Raw genomic sequence first — 12907 nt, forward strand, 5'->3', positions numbered from 1 at the left:
ATCTGCCTACCACGGCGCATCGTGCTAGAGAACAGAGGTCCCTAGCCCAGGCATTCACATACCCAGTTAAATGTTCCTCCACTGAAAATGCAACAGTGTGCCCCTTTCCCAGTGCTTCCCCCCCAGAAATTCAGTTAATGGGTATAATTTTCTCTGCTGCAAAATTTTAACCCATTAATGCTTTCTAAACCTTTGATACCACCTGCAGCTTGGCAATACTGCAGTCTAATAAACTTTGGTATGACTTGTGGGTTTGTACATGTTTATATTCTCAGGAGTTTTAGGTATTCATCAGAGAGCCCCATAGGTGAGCCGTACGTTTGAGAACAACTGCGTGTAGACTTGGTGATAAAGTAAACAGACTTTTTTTTTGTTTTTGTTTTGTTTTGTTTTGTTTTTTGAGATGGAGTCTCACTCTGTCACCCACGCTGGAGTACAGTGGCACGATCTCGGCTCACTGAAACCTCCGCCTCCCGGGTTCAAGTGATTCTTCTGCCTCAGCCTCCCAAGTAGCTGGGATTACGGGTGTGCACCACACCTGGCTAATTGTTGTATTTTTAGTAGAGATGGGGTTTCACCATCTTGGCCAGGCTGATTTTGAACTCCTGACCTCGTGATGCACCCACCTTAGCCTCTGAAAGTGCTGGGATTACAGGTGTGAGCCACCACACCTGGCAAAGTAGACAGATTTGATCTGTCTCTTTTCAATGTAGTAATTTAGCTAATCTTTAAGGTAGGGAAGGTATAGAATGTAATCTGTATGGGTGTTTTTTCCTAAGAGGGGGGCAACTAGTCAATGATTTGCTGTATAATATTCAAAAGATTTCTTTACCATATTTGTAGCATTGGTTCTTTTCCATGAGACATAGCCGTCTGTGGCTCTGTACGCAACTTGAATCAGAGAGACATGGCAGGATTCTGTAAATGTAGTCCATCATGAGCGCAGCGAGGGGTTGAGCAGCAAAACCAAAACTGGTGTGTGCCCCGGGGCAGGGACTGTCTTGTGGGCCTCAAAAATAACTGCCTCAGAGCAGACCCCACCCAGTACATGTCTGTATGTCAGTTGGGAGCACAAAACAAGTGTAACATTAAAATTTCTTAACAGTTTTGAATGAAAATAATCATTATCATCTTCAGTATAGTATAGTACACAGCATCGTGTGAAGTATTTTGACATACTCTTATCTGTAACCCTCAAAACAACCCTCAAGGTAGGAATTAGGCTCTTTTTTTGGAAAATGAAGCTAAAATGTGGAGTGATTTGGTAACTTGCCCAAGATCTCAAAGCTCATAAATGGAGGCACCAGGACACACATACACGCCTTTCTGACTCACAAACCTATGTTCTCTCTGCTGCACATAGAGACTGGACTTCCTCAGTCTGCGTGTCTGAAGGCCCATCCAACCACCTTTCTACAGAGGCCAAGAACTTTTTATTTCTCTAGATCAGATGTGAGAAATTTTCTTTTCACCCAATGGCTATTTACTACCTGTTTTACGTTAGCAAAACTCAATTTATTATATTTTGAAAGGAAATAAATAGAAAGTGTTTCACTCATCTAATTTCAAATAACAAGGTGAAACTCTCCTCAGGAATTACATGAGATTAAAATATATAGCTCAGTTATTGTCAACAAGAAGAAAAAAGGGAAGACACAGCTTTAAAACTTGCCAAAACTCTAGATGGCAAAAATCAAAGTCAGGTACCAATGCTGTTTATCTTTAATGATCAAAACTGAAGACTTCCATTCTTCAGGTGGTTAAGTATTATCAGAATTGATTATTAACAGTATTTACAACTAAAAAGTTTGAAAGGACATTCTAATTACTTTTGTATTTTTTATAAAATGCTCATTGTAAAAAAAGAAAAGAAAAGAAAATGAAAAATTCAAGCAGTATAGAAAAAAAAGATCAGAATTCCCTCCAACTGCATCATCAGCATCTCTGATATGCTCAACATGTATGGTGCTTACAATAATTGAATCTCACCATTTGTGCGGTTTATTATCCTGGAGATTTCACACATGTGTCAATGGACATAGAGCTTTTTTGAAATATTCCTTCCCCATGATTTTAAAGGAAGGAAAACCTTAGCCTCCTTTGGGAAGTGCAGAGGGACCCCTGTTTTGTGAAAATCTGCTCTCGGGGAGAAGTGGCTCCATCTTGTGGCCCTCTAGAATGTGGTCGTGAAAAACAGCCAAGGTCGTGTTGTGTTTTTGCAACTCTCCTCGGAAATGGTGTCAACCCTGGGCTTGTCCAGTTAACTTGGTGGAAACCAGCAGGAACCAGGCAGTCCCCATCTGCCGGCAGAGCAGGAGTGAGGGTGCTGTGGTCGCAGGGGTTGCCCCCTTCTCCCCTGCTCTCATGGGAAGCTTAGCTCAGCCCTCCCAGCTTCTAACACTGGGGTCTCCACAATTTCCTCTTTAATCTCGACTTCAACAATGTTAGAGAAGCTAATTTTAGCGGCCAGGTCGCTCTGCCTCAGTCCTGTAGTCAGGGCTTTGGGGGTAGAAGGCAAAGGTGCTAGGTGGAGTGTAATATCCCTTCAAAGGAATTGGAGAAAGACAGTCACATGTCCTCTTGCCTTACACTATCATATCCAAGGTTTGACCTTACAAATTCCATTTGGAATGTTGGAAAAACATTGTTTGGAGATAAAATTGAATGTTCTTTTCTGTGTAGATATGGTGAACACAGATGCGATTGGTAAGCAGTACAAATGTGGCCATTTTCTGTAAATAGGACCCTAATGACTGGAGGTTTTCACTTTGTGTAAACACCATAGGTGTATGTGTTTTACATCTAAGGAAGCAATCTTTTGATTGGATTTTTTTTTCCTTTTTTTTCTCTCCTATGCAGTACATAGTGGAATGTCATGGGATCACCCTTCTTCCCCAATTTTTGGGCATGTACCGGCTTAATGTTGATGGAGTTGAAATATATGTGATAGTTACAAGAAATGTGTTCAGCCACCGTTTGTCTGTGTATAGGAAATACGACTTAAAGGTGAGATTGATTTTATGAATTTTTGTGAAGTAACTCAAGCTTACTCTTCTACATTGTAAATGTTGTCATTGATCATCAAAAATGCTTTGGAGCCACTCAGCACGTAAAGCTACCAGACAAGTAGCAGTGTATTCCTTCCTTTGAGGCAATAAGTGCTCGCTGGTCTCACCAAAAAACACTAGCACATGTTAGAGATATCACATCTACTTAAATATTCAAGTACATACCAGGCATTGTTCTAGGTGCTGGAAATAACGGTATGAACAAACCAAACCTGCACTCAGGGAGCTGACGTTCTGGTGGGTAAAGACAGGCAGTAAGTAAAAGTAATAAGTTAGTCATAGAGCATACCCAGAAGTGGTAAGTGCTATAGACAGAATTAAAAGAAGGGGGGAGTTTTAAATAGGACTGTCAGGGAAGGTTCCCCTGAGAAAGATGACATTGGAGCAGACTTGAAGGAGATGAGGAAATGAGCTGAGGAAGCATGTTGCTGGCAGAGGGAACTGTGAGTACAGAGACCATTTCAAAGGCTTGGAGAGAAAGGGGGTCCCCTGGAAATTCTGAGAGTGGAGTGACATAATCTGGCTTCTAGTATCACCAGCTCAGGGGAGAATGTTCAAGTTAGGGGCTGAAAAACTGTGACTTGCCTTGAATGCCAAATCCTACTTGAAGGACTCTTTTTTTTTTTTTTTTTTTGAGACAGAGTCTTCCTCTGTTGCCCAGTCTGGAGTGCAGTGGCACAGTGTTGGCTCATGGCAACCTCTGCCCCACTGACTCAAGCAATCCTCCCACCTCAGCCTCCCAAGTAACTGGGACCACAGGCATGCACCACCATGCTCAGCTAATTTTTTGTATATTTTGGTGGAGACGGAATTTTACCATGTTGCCCAGGCTGGTCTTAAACTCGTGAACTCAAGCAATCCACCCACCTTGGCCTCCCAAAGTGCTGGGATTATAGGCATGAGCCACCGCGCCTGGCTGGGCCAATTTTATAAATACATTTTTATTGGAATACCGCCATGCCCATCGTTTCTGTGTTGTCTGTTGCTACTTTTGTACTGTAATGGCAGAGTTGGGTAGTTACCACAGAGACCATTTGGGACCACAAAGCCTAAAACATTTACCCTCTGACTCTTTGCAGAAAAAGTTTGCCAAACTCTGGTCTCTGACATTTGGTTCTCAAGTTTTTTGGTCAACCCTTTCACACTCTTAAAAGAGGACCCTCAAAAGCTTTTGCAGATGTGAGTTGTGTCTGTGGATATTTACAGTATTAAAAATTAATATAAGAAATATTAAAATATGTAGTTTATTTAAAAATGAGAAAACCATTACATGTTAACATTTTTATGTATTTTCCAAAAGCAAAAACATTAATGAGACAAGTAGCATTATTTTACATTTTTGCAAATCTCCATAATATCTTGACTTAATGTGAGACAGTTGGAATGTCATATCTGATTCTACTGTCAGTCTGTGCGGTGTTACGCCGCTGAAGTATGTGAAGAAAATCTGAACTCACACAATAATGAAGTTTGGAAAGTTGTTAAAGCATGTTTAACAACTTTTTAAGATAATTGTAGATATTCTTTGTTGATACTGTACCAAAGCTTGACAAGAGGTAATTTCTCAAAGCTTAGTTACATTATGAAATCTGAAATCACATCAGTGAACTTTCTGTACTCTTCATCAAAATCCATTGGTCTGTTTGCATGCATTGTTCTGAATGTGTGACTTTGTCAAGGCATGCACTTGCCATTTGGAACATACTGGTTCACTGAGTTATGTGCCTCTTCCAAATATTGACACATTTCATTATACAGTATCAAACAGTCATAACACTGTCACCACCAATGTCATCAGAAAAGTCTTTTACATATTGGGAAGCTGTCCGACCCAGGGTGGTGGATATAAGATTTTTAAAAATCGGTTTTTTACTTGGAATCTCACATTTTATCACTGGCCACAAGCCCTGTCAGTTGTTTTCTGTGAAATGACCGCATGTAGCAAGCACCCCAGCATACAGGCGAGCCTAGCAGCTTCATTCATTTTGTAGCAAACATCAGTCACATGCCCAGATCTGAATAAACATAGACTGTCATTGTTTTTTCAAGTAAAAGTGTTGTTTCGTGAAAAAGGTGGCTAGTTCAGCTCATAACTCAAGCCATCACGAAAACAGTTAAGAAACCATTCCATCTTTATAAACAGAAGTGCTTTATGTATACTTCCCACACAGAATATTGGAAAGACATGTATTCCTGGGTCTAGATTTGATACATTTAATTTTATGCTTTCATGTGTTTACTAGATGCTTGCTTGTAGGAGACACCATCTTAGCCAGAGGTTCAGCAACTCGTACACAGCTCACAAGTCATAAAAACCAGGATGTGTGGCTTCAGAGGTTTCTGAAATGACGCGGGTTTCTTTAGTGATGCTGGTTTTTCATTGGTTTTTTCTTTTTAAATCACAGACACGACTAATACCCATTGGTGCCACTGTTTCACTTATGCTAAACTGCTAGCAGTTCTTCCCACCATTGTTTTTGCAGTATTTATACACATATCAAGACGATGAAAAAGGCAAATAATGTCTCAGTACTATTATAAAAATAGTTTTGACTTTGTGTAGCTTTGGTCTCAGGACCCCAGGGTTTGAACCATACTTTCAGAAATGCTAGTCTAAGTGAAGGAAATAGTCTAGGCTTGTCTCCTAACCTCTGAAGTCCCCACACACTGGATCCACTTCCCAAATACACCCTTGTCCTGTCCTGCCTCAAAGTCTTAGCCCAGGCAAGCCGTTTGTGCCCCTGGAATTGCCCCTGAGGAAGTCCCAGCCGCCCTCCAGGGCCCTTGCCAGCACCAGCTCTTTTGTGAAGCCTTGGTGGTACTACTCAGGGCACACAAGACTCTGTCTGACTTTCCCGGAGAAGAAAGCCAGAGTGACCTCTAAAGTCACATGTTGTTCTTTTATAACTTGTTGACCTTGTGTAAGTTGCTGAACCTCTATGACCCTCTGTCTCTTCATCTATTAAAACGGGGATAATTTTACCTACATTTGCAGGGATGTTTTGAGGATTACATAAGATACATACGTGTCGTGTCCAGCATGAGGCATGGCATATGGGAGGTAATGGATCTTGATTGCCTCGTTCATTCTCCTTGATGTGTAAGTGTCTCAAGGGCAGGTATTTTGTTCTACTTAACTTTTTTTTTTTTTTTTTTTTTTTTTTATCCCCCTCCAATGCCTAAGAGAGTGCCTCGGACAAGTAGGCATCTGGTAAACATATCTTGGAGTAAATTATACTTGGAGATTGGATCTTCTAATTTTAATTTGCCTTGCGTTTCACAATTTCGTCTCCCTTTCTGGCTTGTGGCGTAGATAAACTCTGTTCTTGCCAGTGCTCTCAGTTGTGGTGGAACCTGTACATCTGGCATCATTTCATGGCTTAAACTCTTGGCCTTCCTTTTCTATTTTTGTTATAATTTTTTATTGTGAATTAATTTAAACTTGGATGAGTTTTGTTGTTGTTCCCAAGCTAATGATCAACATTTACATACAGATGAAGCTTCCCTGAGAATCAGAAGCAGGGTGGATGCTATTGTAGGAGGGAGTACACACACACACCGCCGCCCCAACAACTTGGTTAAGAATTCAAAGCAGAATAGTTTCTTCCTGTACCCAGCAGCATAGGCAGTGCTCAAGCATTACAAATGTCCCAATGTTAAAAAATATTTGGGAACACTCTTTGTTAAAAATCAGTGTGTAAAGGTAGCTACTTGTGATCCATATTCAGGAATCCCTAAAGGAAGGAAAGTAGACCATGGCGAGTAACAGTTGCTGGGCATGGCTGTGCAGAGGGGCTCGGGGTGTGATCATAGAATGGGTTCTCAGGTTTGCCTTCATGAATGGTTCACATTATCCATCTCCATCTGATGGGTTAGCTTTGGGCTGCTCTGACTCGCCCCAAGAAACATTAACATTTTCCTGGGCCAGCAGCAGCATCCCTCGGATCTTCCAGTCCTGAGGACACTGAGCACCAGGGGAATGGAAGATCGGCCCTGGGGAGACCCCCAGCGTGGTCTTGGCTCCCTTCCCCAGTGTGAGGAGTCTCTTCCGTTCAAGTTTCCGCATCTGTGAATTGCAGGAAGCACACATCCTAGTCAGTGCCTGAGCTGCTTGATGAAAGCCAGTAATCAAAAATTTTGATTTCTTTGCAGATGGCCAATCTAAAAGCCACTTTCACTTTTCCAAAGTCAACTGTAAGTTCATTTAATGAATGGCTAACCTAGGTAACCCAGGGCAATAGATGTCTATTCATCAGGTGGTTGAGAAGCAAGTGGCTTGGCTGACCTCATGGTAGTTAGGGGTGTCCAGTACAGGAGGGGAAGGGAGCCCAGGAAACTGGCCTGTGATTCATCTCCAGCCATTTATGCAGTAAACACAGGACATCTGCTGTGTACGAGACACTGTGGTTGTCATCCATACTTAGGAATTCACCGGACCATTTGTTTCCCACCTTTTCTTTTGAATTAAAATCTTCCACAAGCCATGGGAAGTTTCTCTGCTTGGACTCTACCCCTAAAGCCTCCCCGTCGGCCTCTGAGGTGGACTCAGGTCATCCTACACAACCCAGAGTTCTAAGGCAGAGTTTTGAACACGACTACAGTAGAGCACAAACTGCTGAGATCAAGGGCCATGTTTTCCTCCACTTTGTACCTCTACACTCAGCATAGGGCCTGGCACAAAAGAGGTACAAATAACTGTGTGTCTTTGAAGGAAACTCCAAAGTAAATGGGGTCAGAGAGTGGCCGTGGAGGACTGATGTATAGGACGCAAGGAAAGAGTGTTCATCAGTAACTCTAAGACGGGAGAAAACAATGAGTGTTGCAGAAAAACGTCAGCAGGCGAGGATGTGCCCACATCTGGAAGACGTAACGCAGGGAAAGAGGCACTGAACGCCCTGAGGCCCCACCAAAGCCAGCTAGTGGGACTCTTCTTTACGATAACAAGACTGACTATTTCTGGCAGTTGATAGAAGGAAGGAAGTGTGGGGCTGATCCAGTATTAAGTAAGTTATTGCTCAAGTAAGTGGTGGTCAGGTTTTCTAACTTCCAGCAGCTGGACAAGAACCACAGACACACAGGTGAGCATGATGGAGTCAGGGCTGGAGACGCCGCCAGTGGCCAAGAATACCTGCAGAGAGGGGGCATAGGCCAGACGGAGAGCCACGGTCAGGGAGGGGTGAGAAGCCCATTCCACATGGGCTGCGAAGCAGAGCGGGTGCTGAGCTGGCTCTTTGCTCCGCCCAGAGCCATTTTCACATTTTCCACGTGTGAAACCCAATGCCTCCCATGTGCATGTTTTTATTATTTCTTTGTGTTTCAGGGCTCTACAGTGGCTAGAGAAGCTAGTGACAAAGAAAAGGTAAGTACCTTGCTGTATGTCTCGCGAGTCCTGGGGGCATGATCACGCACTCCCAAGCACCTTTACTCTTTCTAGTCTCCTAGCCCTGCCATTGCGATTCTTCCTGTTCCCTTCTGCTGCCACCAGCGAGAAACACTTTATTGGCCCAATGAGAGTTCTACATCATTTCTCTTCATCAAATTGTTGAATAGTGGAATAGTTATTTGTTGCAAGCATGATTGGAAGGAACATTCCACATGGAACTTGCTCTTGAAAAACACAGCCACCAGTGCAGTAAACTTACAATCTAAAATGGCACTGACAGCTGAGAGTGCGTTCCTGCGGGTCAGGGAACCAGGACCTAACACCGTTTCACCAATATCAAACCGAATGTGACCCTGAATATGCTTCTTTACATCTCTGAGTCTGCTTTCTCACCTGTAGAATGTTGGCTTGGATGAGCCTTAAACAATCCTTTCCAACTATTAAGACATGATTCAAGTATTTTTTGCCTAAAAAAATAAGGATAAGAAGACTGCATCTCTTTTTCTCTTTTCCTGGCTTATTGGACCTTAGGTAGTATTTGAGCCACATTTAGTTTACTATGCAAGATTATAGACAGAGTCAACGTGAAGGATTGGTTTGAATAGGAATTTAGAAAGTAGCTTCCTGGATGCAAACCTAAACTAACCCAAGTCAACACATGCTTATATAAAGGGTACACGTGTATTCTTAGTTATGCCTGCCTGTCCCCTTGGGAAATGCCTTTTTCTTAACTATTCCATTTGAAAACAGAGCTCAAGGTCGTTGCTTCTTTTAGAATGATAGCAGTTTTGAGTTGAATTTTACAGATTTGCAAATCTGCTTTTGTTTATTCATTCAGAGGTGTCTGTAAATATTTTTGTAGCTACTGTCCTAGCTTCAGGAGCTAAAATAACAAGACACACAGATCTAGCAGGGGATGCAGACCTTAAATAGGAAATGATGTTATCGTAGGGCGAACACTCGGATGGGACACTCAGAGAGCTCTAGAGCACGTAGCAAGGGCCCCTGGCTCAGGCTGGGCAGGGTCAAGGAAGGGCTTCCTGGACAAGGTGATGTTCGGAAACCTGAAGGATCAATAGGAGTTAGTCAGAGGAAGAGCAGCAGGTGCGAGGGCGTGAGAGTCAGGGTGGGGAGCATTTGGTGCATTTGCTACAGGGACAGGGAGGCCACGGAGGGAAGGAAGCCAGACCTGTCAGAGAGACTGATGAAGTAGCCTGGAGAAGATGGCTGGCCTGAGCTGGGATGTGGTGGAAGGGGATGAATTACAGAGAGATTTGGGAAGACGAATATACAGAACTGAGGGATTGAGTGCCGGAGGTGCCAGGGAGTGTGCATAGAGGAAAGGGGGTTAAGGAAGACCCCCTAGTTTCTGGTTTAGGCAGTTGGGTAGGTAGGTGTTCATTCCGCTCCTTAAAATAGCAAACAAGAGCAGGAGGAGGAGTTTGAAATGTCAGTGCGGTGTCAGAACAGATATCCAGTCGGCACAAGAGGCTGCACAGGGGCTGTCAGCTGAAAAAAGAGTGTGGGAATCCTCCCTGGAAGGATGGTCGGCAGAGACAGGGAAGTGAGTGAGGTCACCCAGGAGGAATGTGTGGAGAAGAGAAGCATGTCTAGAACAAGCCCAGCAGACTCAGGAGACACTGGGTCACTTACTCAGATATTGAATGTCTGTGACGAGCACACACTCTGCCAAGCATTGTAAGAAGTGCCTCGTGGAACAAGGCTGTTGTAGTCCCCATCCTCATGAAACTTTCACTCTAGTCATCTCCCAGGAACCAGAGGAAATGAACTTCCCAGCGTTAGATGCTTTCGCGAGGCCAGGTAGGGATAAGAATGGAGAGTTGTCCAGGGACGTATCCACAGGGAAATCGCTGGGGACCTGGTCAGTGAGGGTGGGTGAGGACCAAAGCCAGATTGCAGCAGGTGAGGAGGAGAGAAGGAAATGGTGGAGGCTTCTTTGGCCATTTGCCCTTTTACTGTACATCAGTAAATGCACATTTTGAGATTTCAACCTTCGTGTAAACCTCCTCTAAGGCACCGGCTTCGGCCAGAAGAGGCAGAAACAGTGACTGTCGACTTCCATGCTGCCATGAGCGAACGTTTCTTCCAGGTACTGGAGACTGAGCAGGTATTTCAGTTGTAGCCCATGAGAAGCTCAGAGGCTAAATCTGATGAGTTTTTCTCCTTGGAGGAAATACCAGAGTGTGTACAGAGCCACACGTGCTCTTCAGCATCGTACGACAGGCCAGCCCCTGAGTCACATGATGCCCCATGTTGGTGGCTCTATTTTTACTTTCTTCCAAAGTTCCTCGGGACTACCACTAGCAGGATTTTTTTCCTTCATTCATTTTGATTTCTTCAGGTTCAGTCAGCAAGGGCTTGGTCTGCTCTGATGTAAACACTGCCAACAAGGACAGTTACAGCTAATGGTGTGGTTGCTGCTGGAGCCTAAATCATAAAACAAAGGCACACAGAAAGGAAAGAAAACCACATGTATTTGATTCCTATAGTTGTAGCAGTCCTTGCGAAGCAGGACATTCACTTCCTATCTTCCTTTCCACTGTTCCACCTGTAGGACTTAACACGCTTTCCAGAACCCCATGGCATGAACCAGAGTTCACTGCCCTCCTCACCAGAAAATGTTTAGCCCCTTTATTGGTGTAGCTTTCTATGAAAAGAGAATAATAGAATTTGTTTGAACGAGAACTCGTCTTTCTAGGACTCGGCTAGAATGTTTTTATCCTGTATCTAATATGAACATGTAGCCATCATTCCTTGAAACATCTTCCTAGGAGGTAGGCTTAGAGACAGTCACAGCTGGCACTGGTTGAGTATAGACTATATGCCAGACCGTTTTAAATTGCACATGAATTATGTCATGTCATCCTTACAGTCACCGGATGAGATTGGTGCTGTCATTACTTCCCTTGAGTGGATGAAGTTGCGTAACTGACAGGTTTAGTAACTTCATCCAGGGTCCTACAGTTAGGAAGTGACAGTGCCAGGGTTTGAGCCTGGGGTCACCGGCACCAGAGCACGCATTTCTAACCACTATACCACACTGCCTTGTAAATGTTTGGGAGTTCATGTCTCTCCTTTCCTTTAACGGCATGTTATCAAAAAGTCATGTTAATCCCATTAATTGTGAAAATGAGGAAAAAGTTACTGCATTGACAGAAACATTGTTTCAGAGTTAAATATGGTGCTGAAAGAGTTGATTCTAAAACTTGATTTTTTTCCTAAAATAGTAAAATGAATTACTTGGTTTCATACTATGTTAACAAAACAATTTGTATTTCCTCTATTTGAAGAGCTTGAGCATTTTTGCTCATACTTTCAGATGCACATATTTGTAAAACTTGGACATATAATGCAGTCTTTATCACTGTGTGTTACACTGTGCAAACATTAGAATTGTCTGCACAGTTGCCCTGAGGAAGAATCAATGCCCTAGCCTTCTTTTTGGGGTTGAGGTGTATAATAACTCTTATTCCAGAAGACAGAGGCCGCATAACGCCACCCCACCCACCTTTCTGTATTAGAAATGCTCACTTGGGAAGGGAGAGGAAATAGCTTGAAGATGTGGAATGTCATTGATAAATGATGGAGAGCGTGCCTGCCTTGACAGTAGGGTAGAGATCAAAATGTACCTTCATTCACACACAGTAAAAGGGCAAACGGCCAAAGAAACATCCACCATTTCCTTTTCTTCTCCTCACTTCATCACCTGCTGAAATCTGGCTCCCACCCACCCTCACTGACCACGTCCCCAGCGCTTTCCCTGGGGATACATCCCCCAGACAAGAGAGGGAGGAGGCATTTGAAATGTCAGGGTGGCGTCAGAACAGAGATATCCACTAGGCACAAGAGGCTGCACAGGGGGTCTCAGCTGAAAACAAAGGGCTTGGGAATCCTCCCTGGAAGGATGGTCAGCAGAGACAGGGAAGTGGGTGAGGTCACCCAGGAGCAGCGCGTGGAAAAGAGAAGCGTGTCTAGAATGAGCCCAGGGGAAAGTCGTCATTCGTGACTCGGTAGAAATCATGCTTCTCTCTCTGATACGGCAGTGTTTTGTATAATCTAGAAACGTTTGTTAAACTGAAATAGATCAAATAAAATGTATTAATAGAGCCAAACTCTTAAAAACATTTTTAACTTTAAAAAAAAGTCCTTGCTTTCCCTTTTCTGCCAACTTTTGGGTTTTCTTTCCATGATCAGTTAGGATTTTTGACTCTTCCAAAAAGCATACCATTCATTGTGTTCACAAATCATAAATGCTCCTTTTTATGATCAGACATTGGGGGAAAAAATGCTATCAAAACAATCTACTGGTTCCTTTGGTTTGAAATATTTGGGGAAGGCTAAAAATACTTATTTTCTACATTTTAGCCTTTTATAAATGAAATGATTTGCAAGAATATTATTTTCAATGCTATGATATATAACTATATTCCTTTCC

The 12907-nt window shown here is 43.1% G+C and overlaps 1 protein-coding gene across 3 annotated transcripts in view; it reads left to right on the forward strand.

Annotated features, from left to right (window-relative positions):
• Window positions 1-12907, forward strand: part of PIP4K2A (phosphatidylinositol-5-phosphate 4-kinase type 2 alpha) — a 180703-nt gene that overhangs the window by 141108 nt on the left and 26688 nt on the right. For 2 of the 3 annotated variants that reach the window (XM_023223268.2, XM_023223266.2), the window contains 2 exons: window positions 2860-3006; window positions 8389-8427. In XM_023223268.2, the coding sequence (XP_023079036.1) occupies window positions 2860-3006; window positions 8389-8427 (186 nt within the window). The remainder of the gene's footprint in view (window positions 1-2859; window positions 3007-8388; window positions 8428-12907) is intronic. The other variant, XM_023223267.2, reaches the window with a different exon arrangement.

The sequence above is a fragment of the Piliocolobus tephrosceles genome, chromosome 9, assembly GCF_002776525.5.
Source record: "Piliocolobus tephrosceles isolate RC106 chromosome 9, ASM277652v3, whole genome shotgun sequence".
NCBI lineage: Eukaryota > Metazoa > Chordata > Mammalia > Primates > Cercopithecidae > Piliocolobus > Piliocolobus tephrosceles.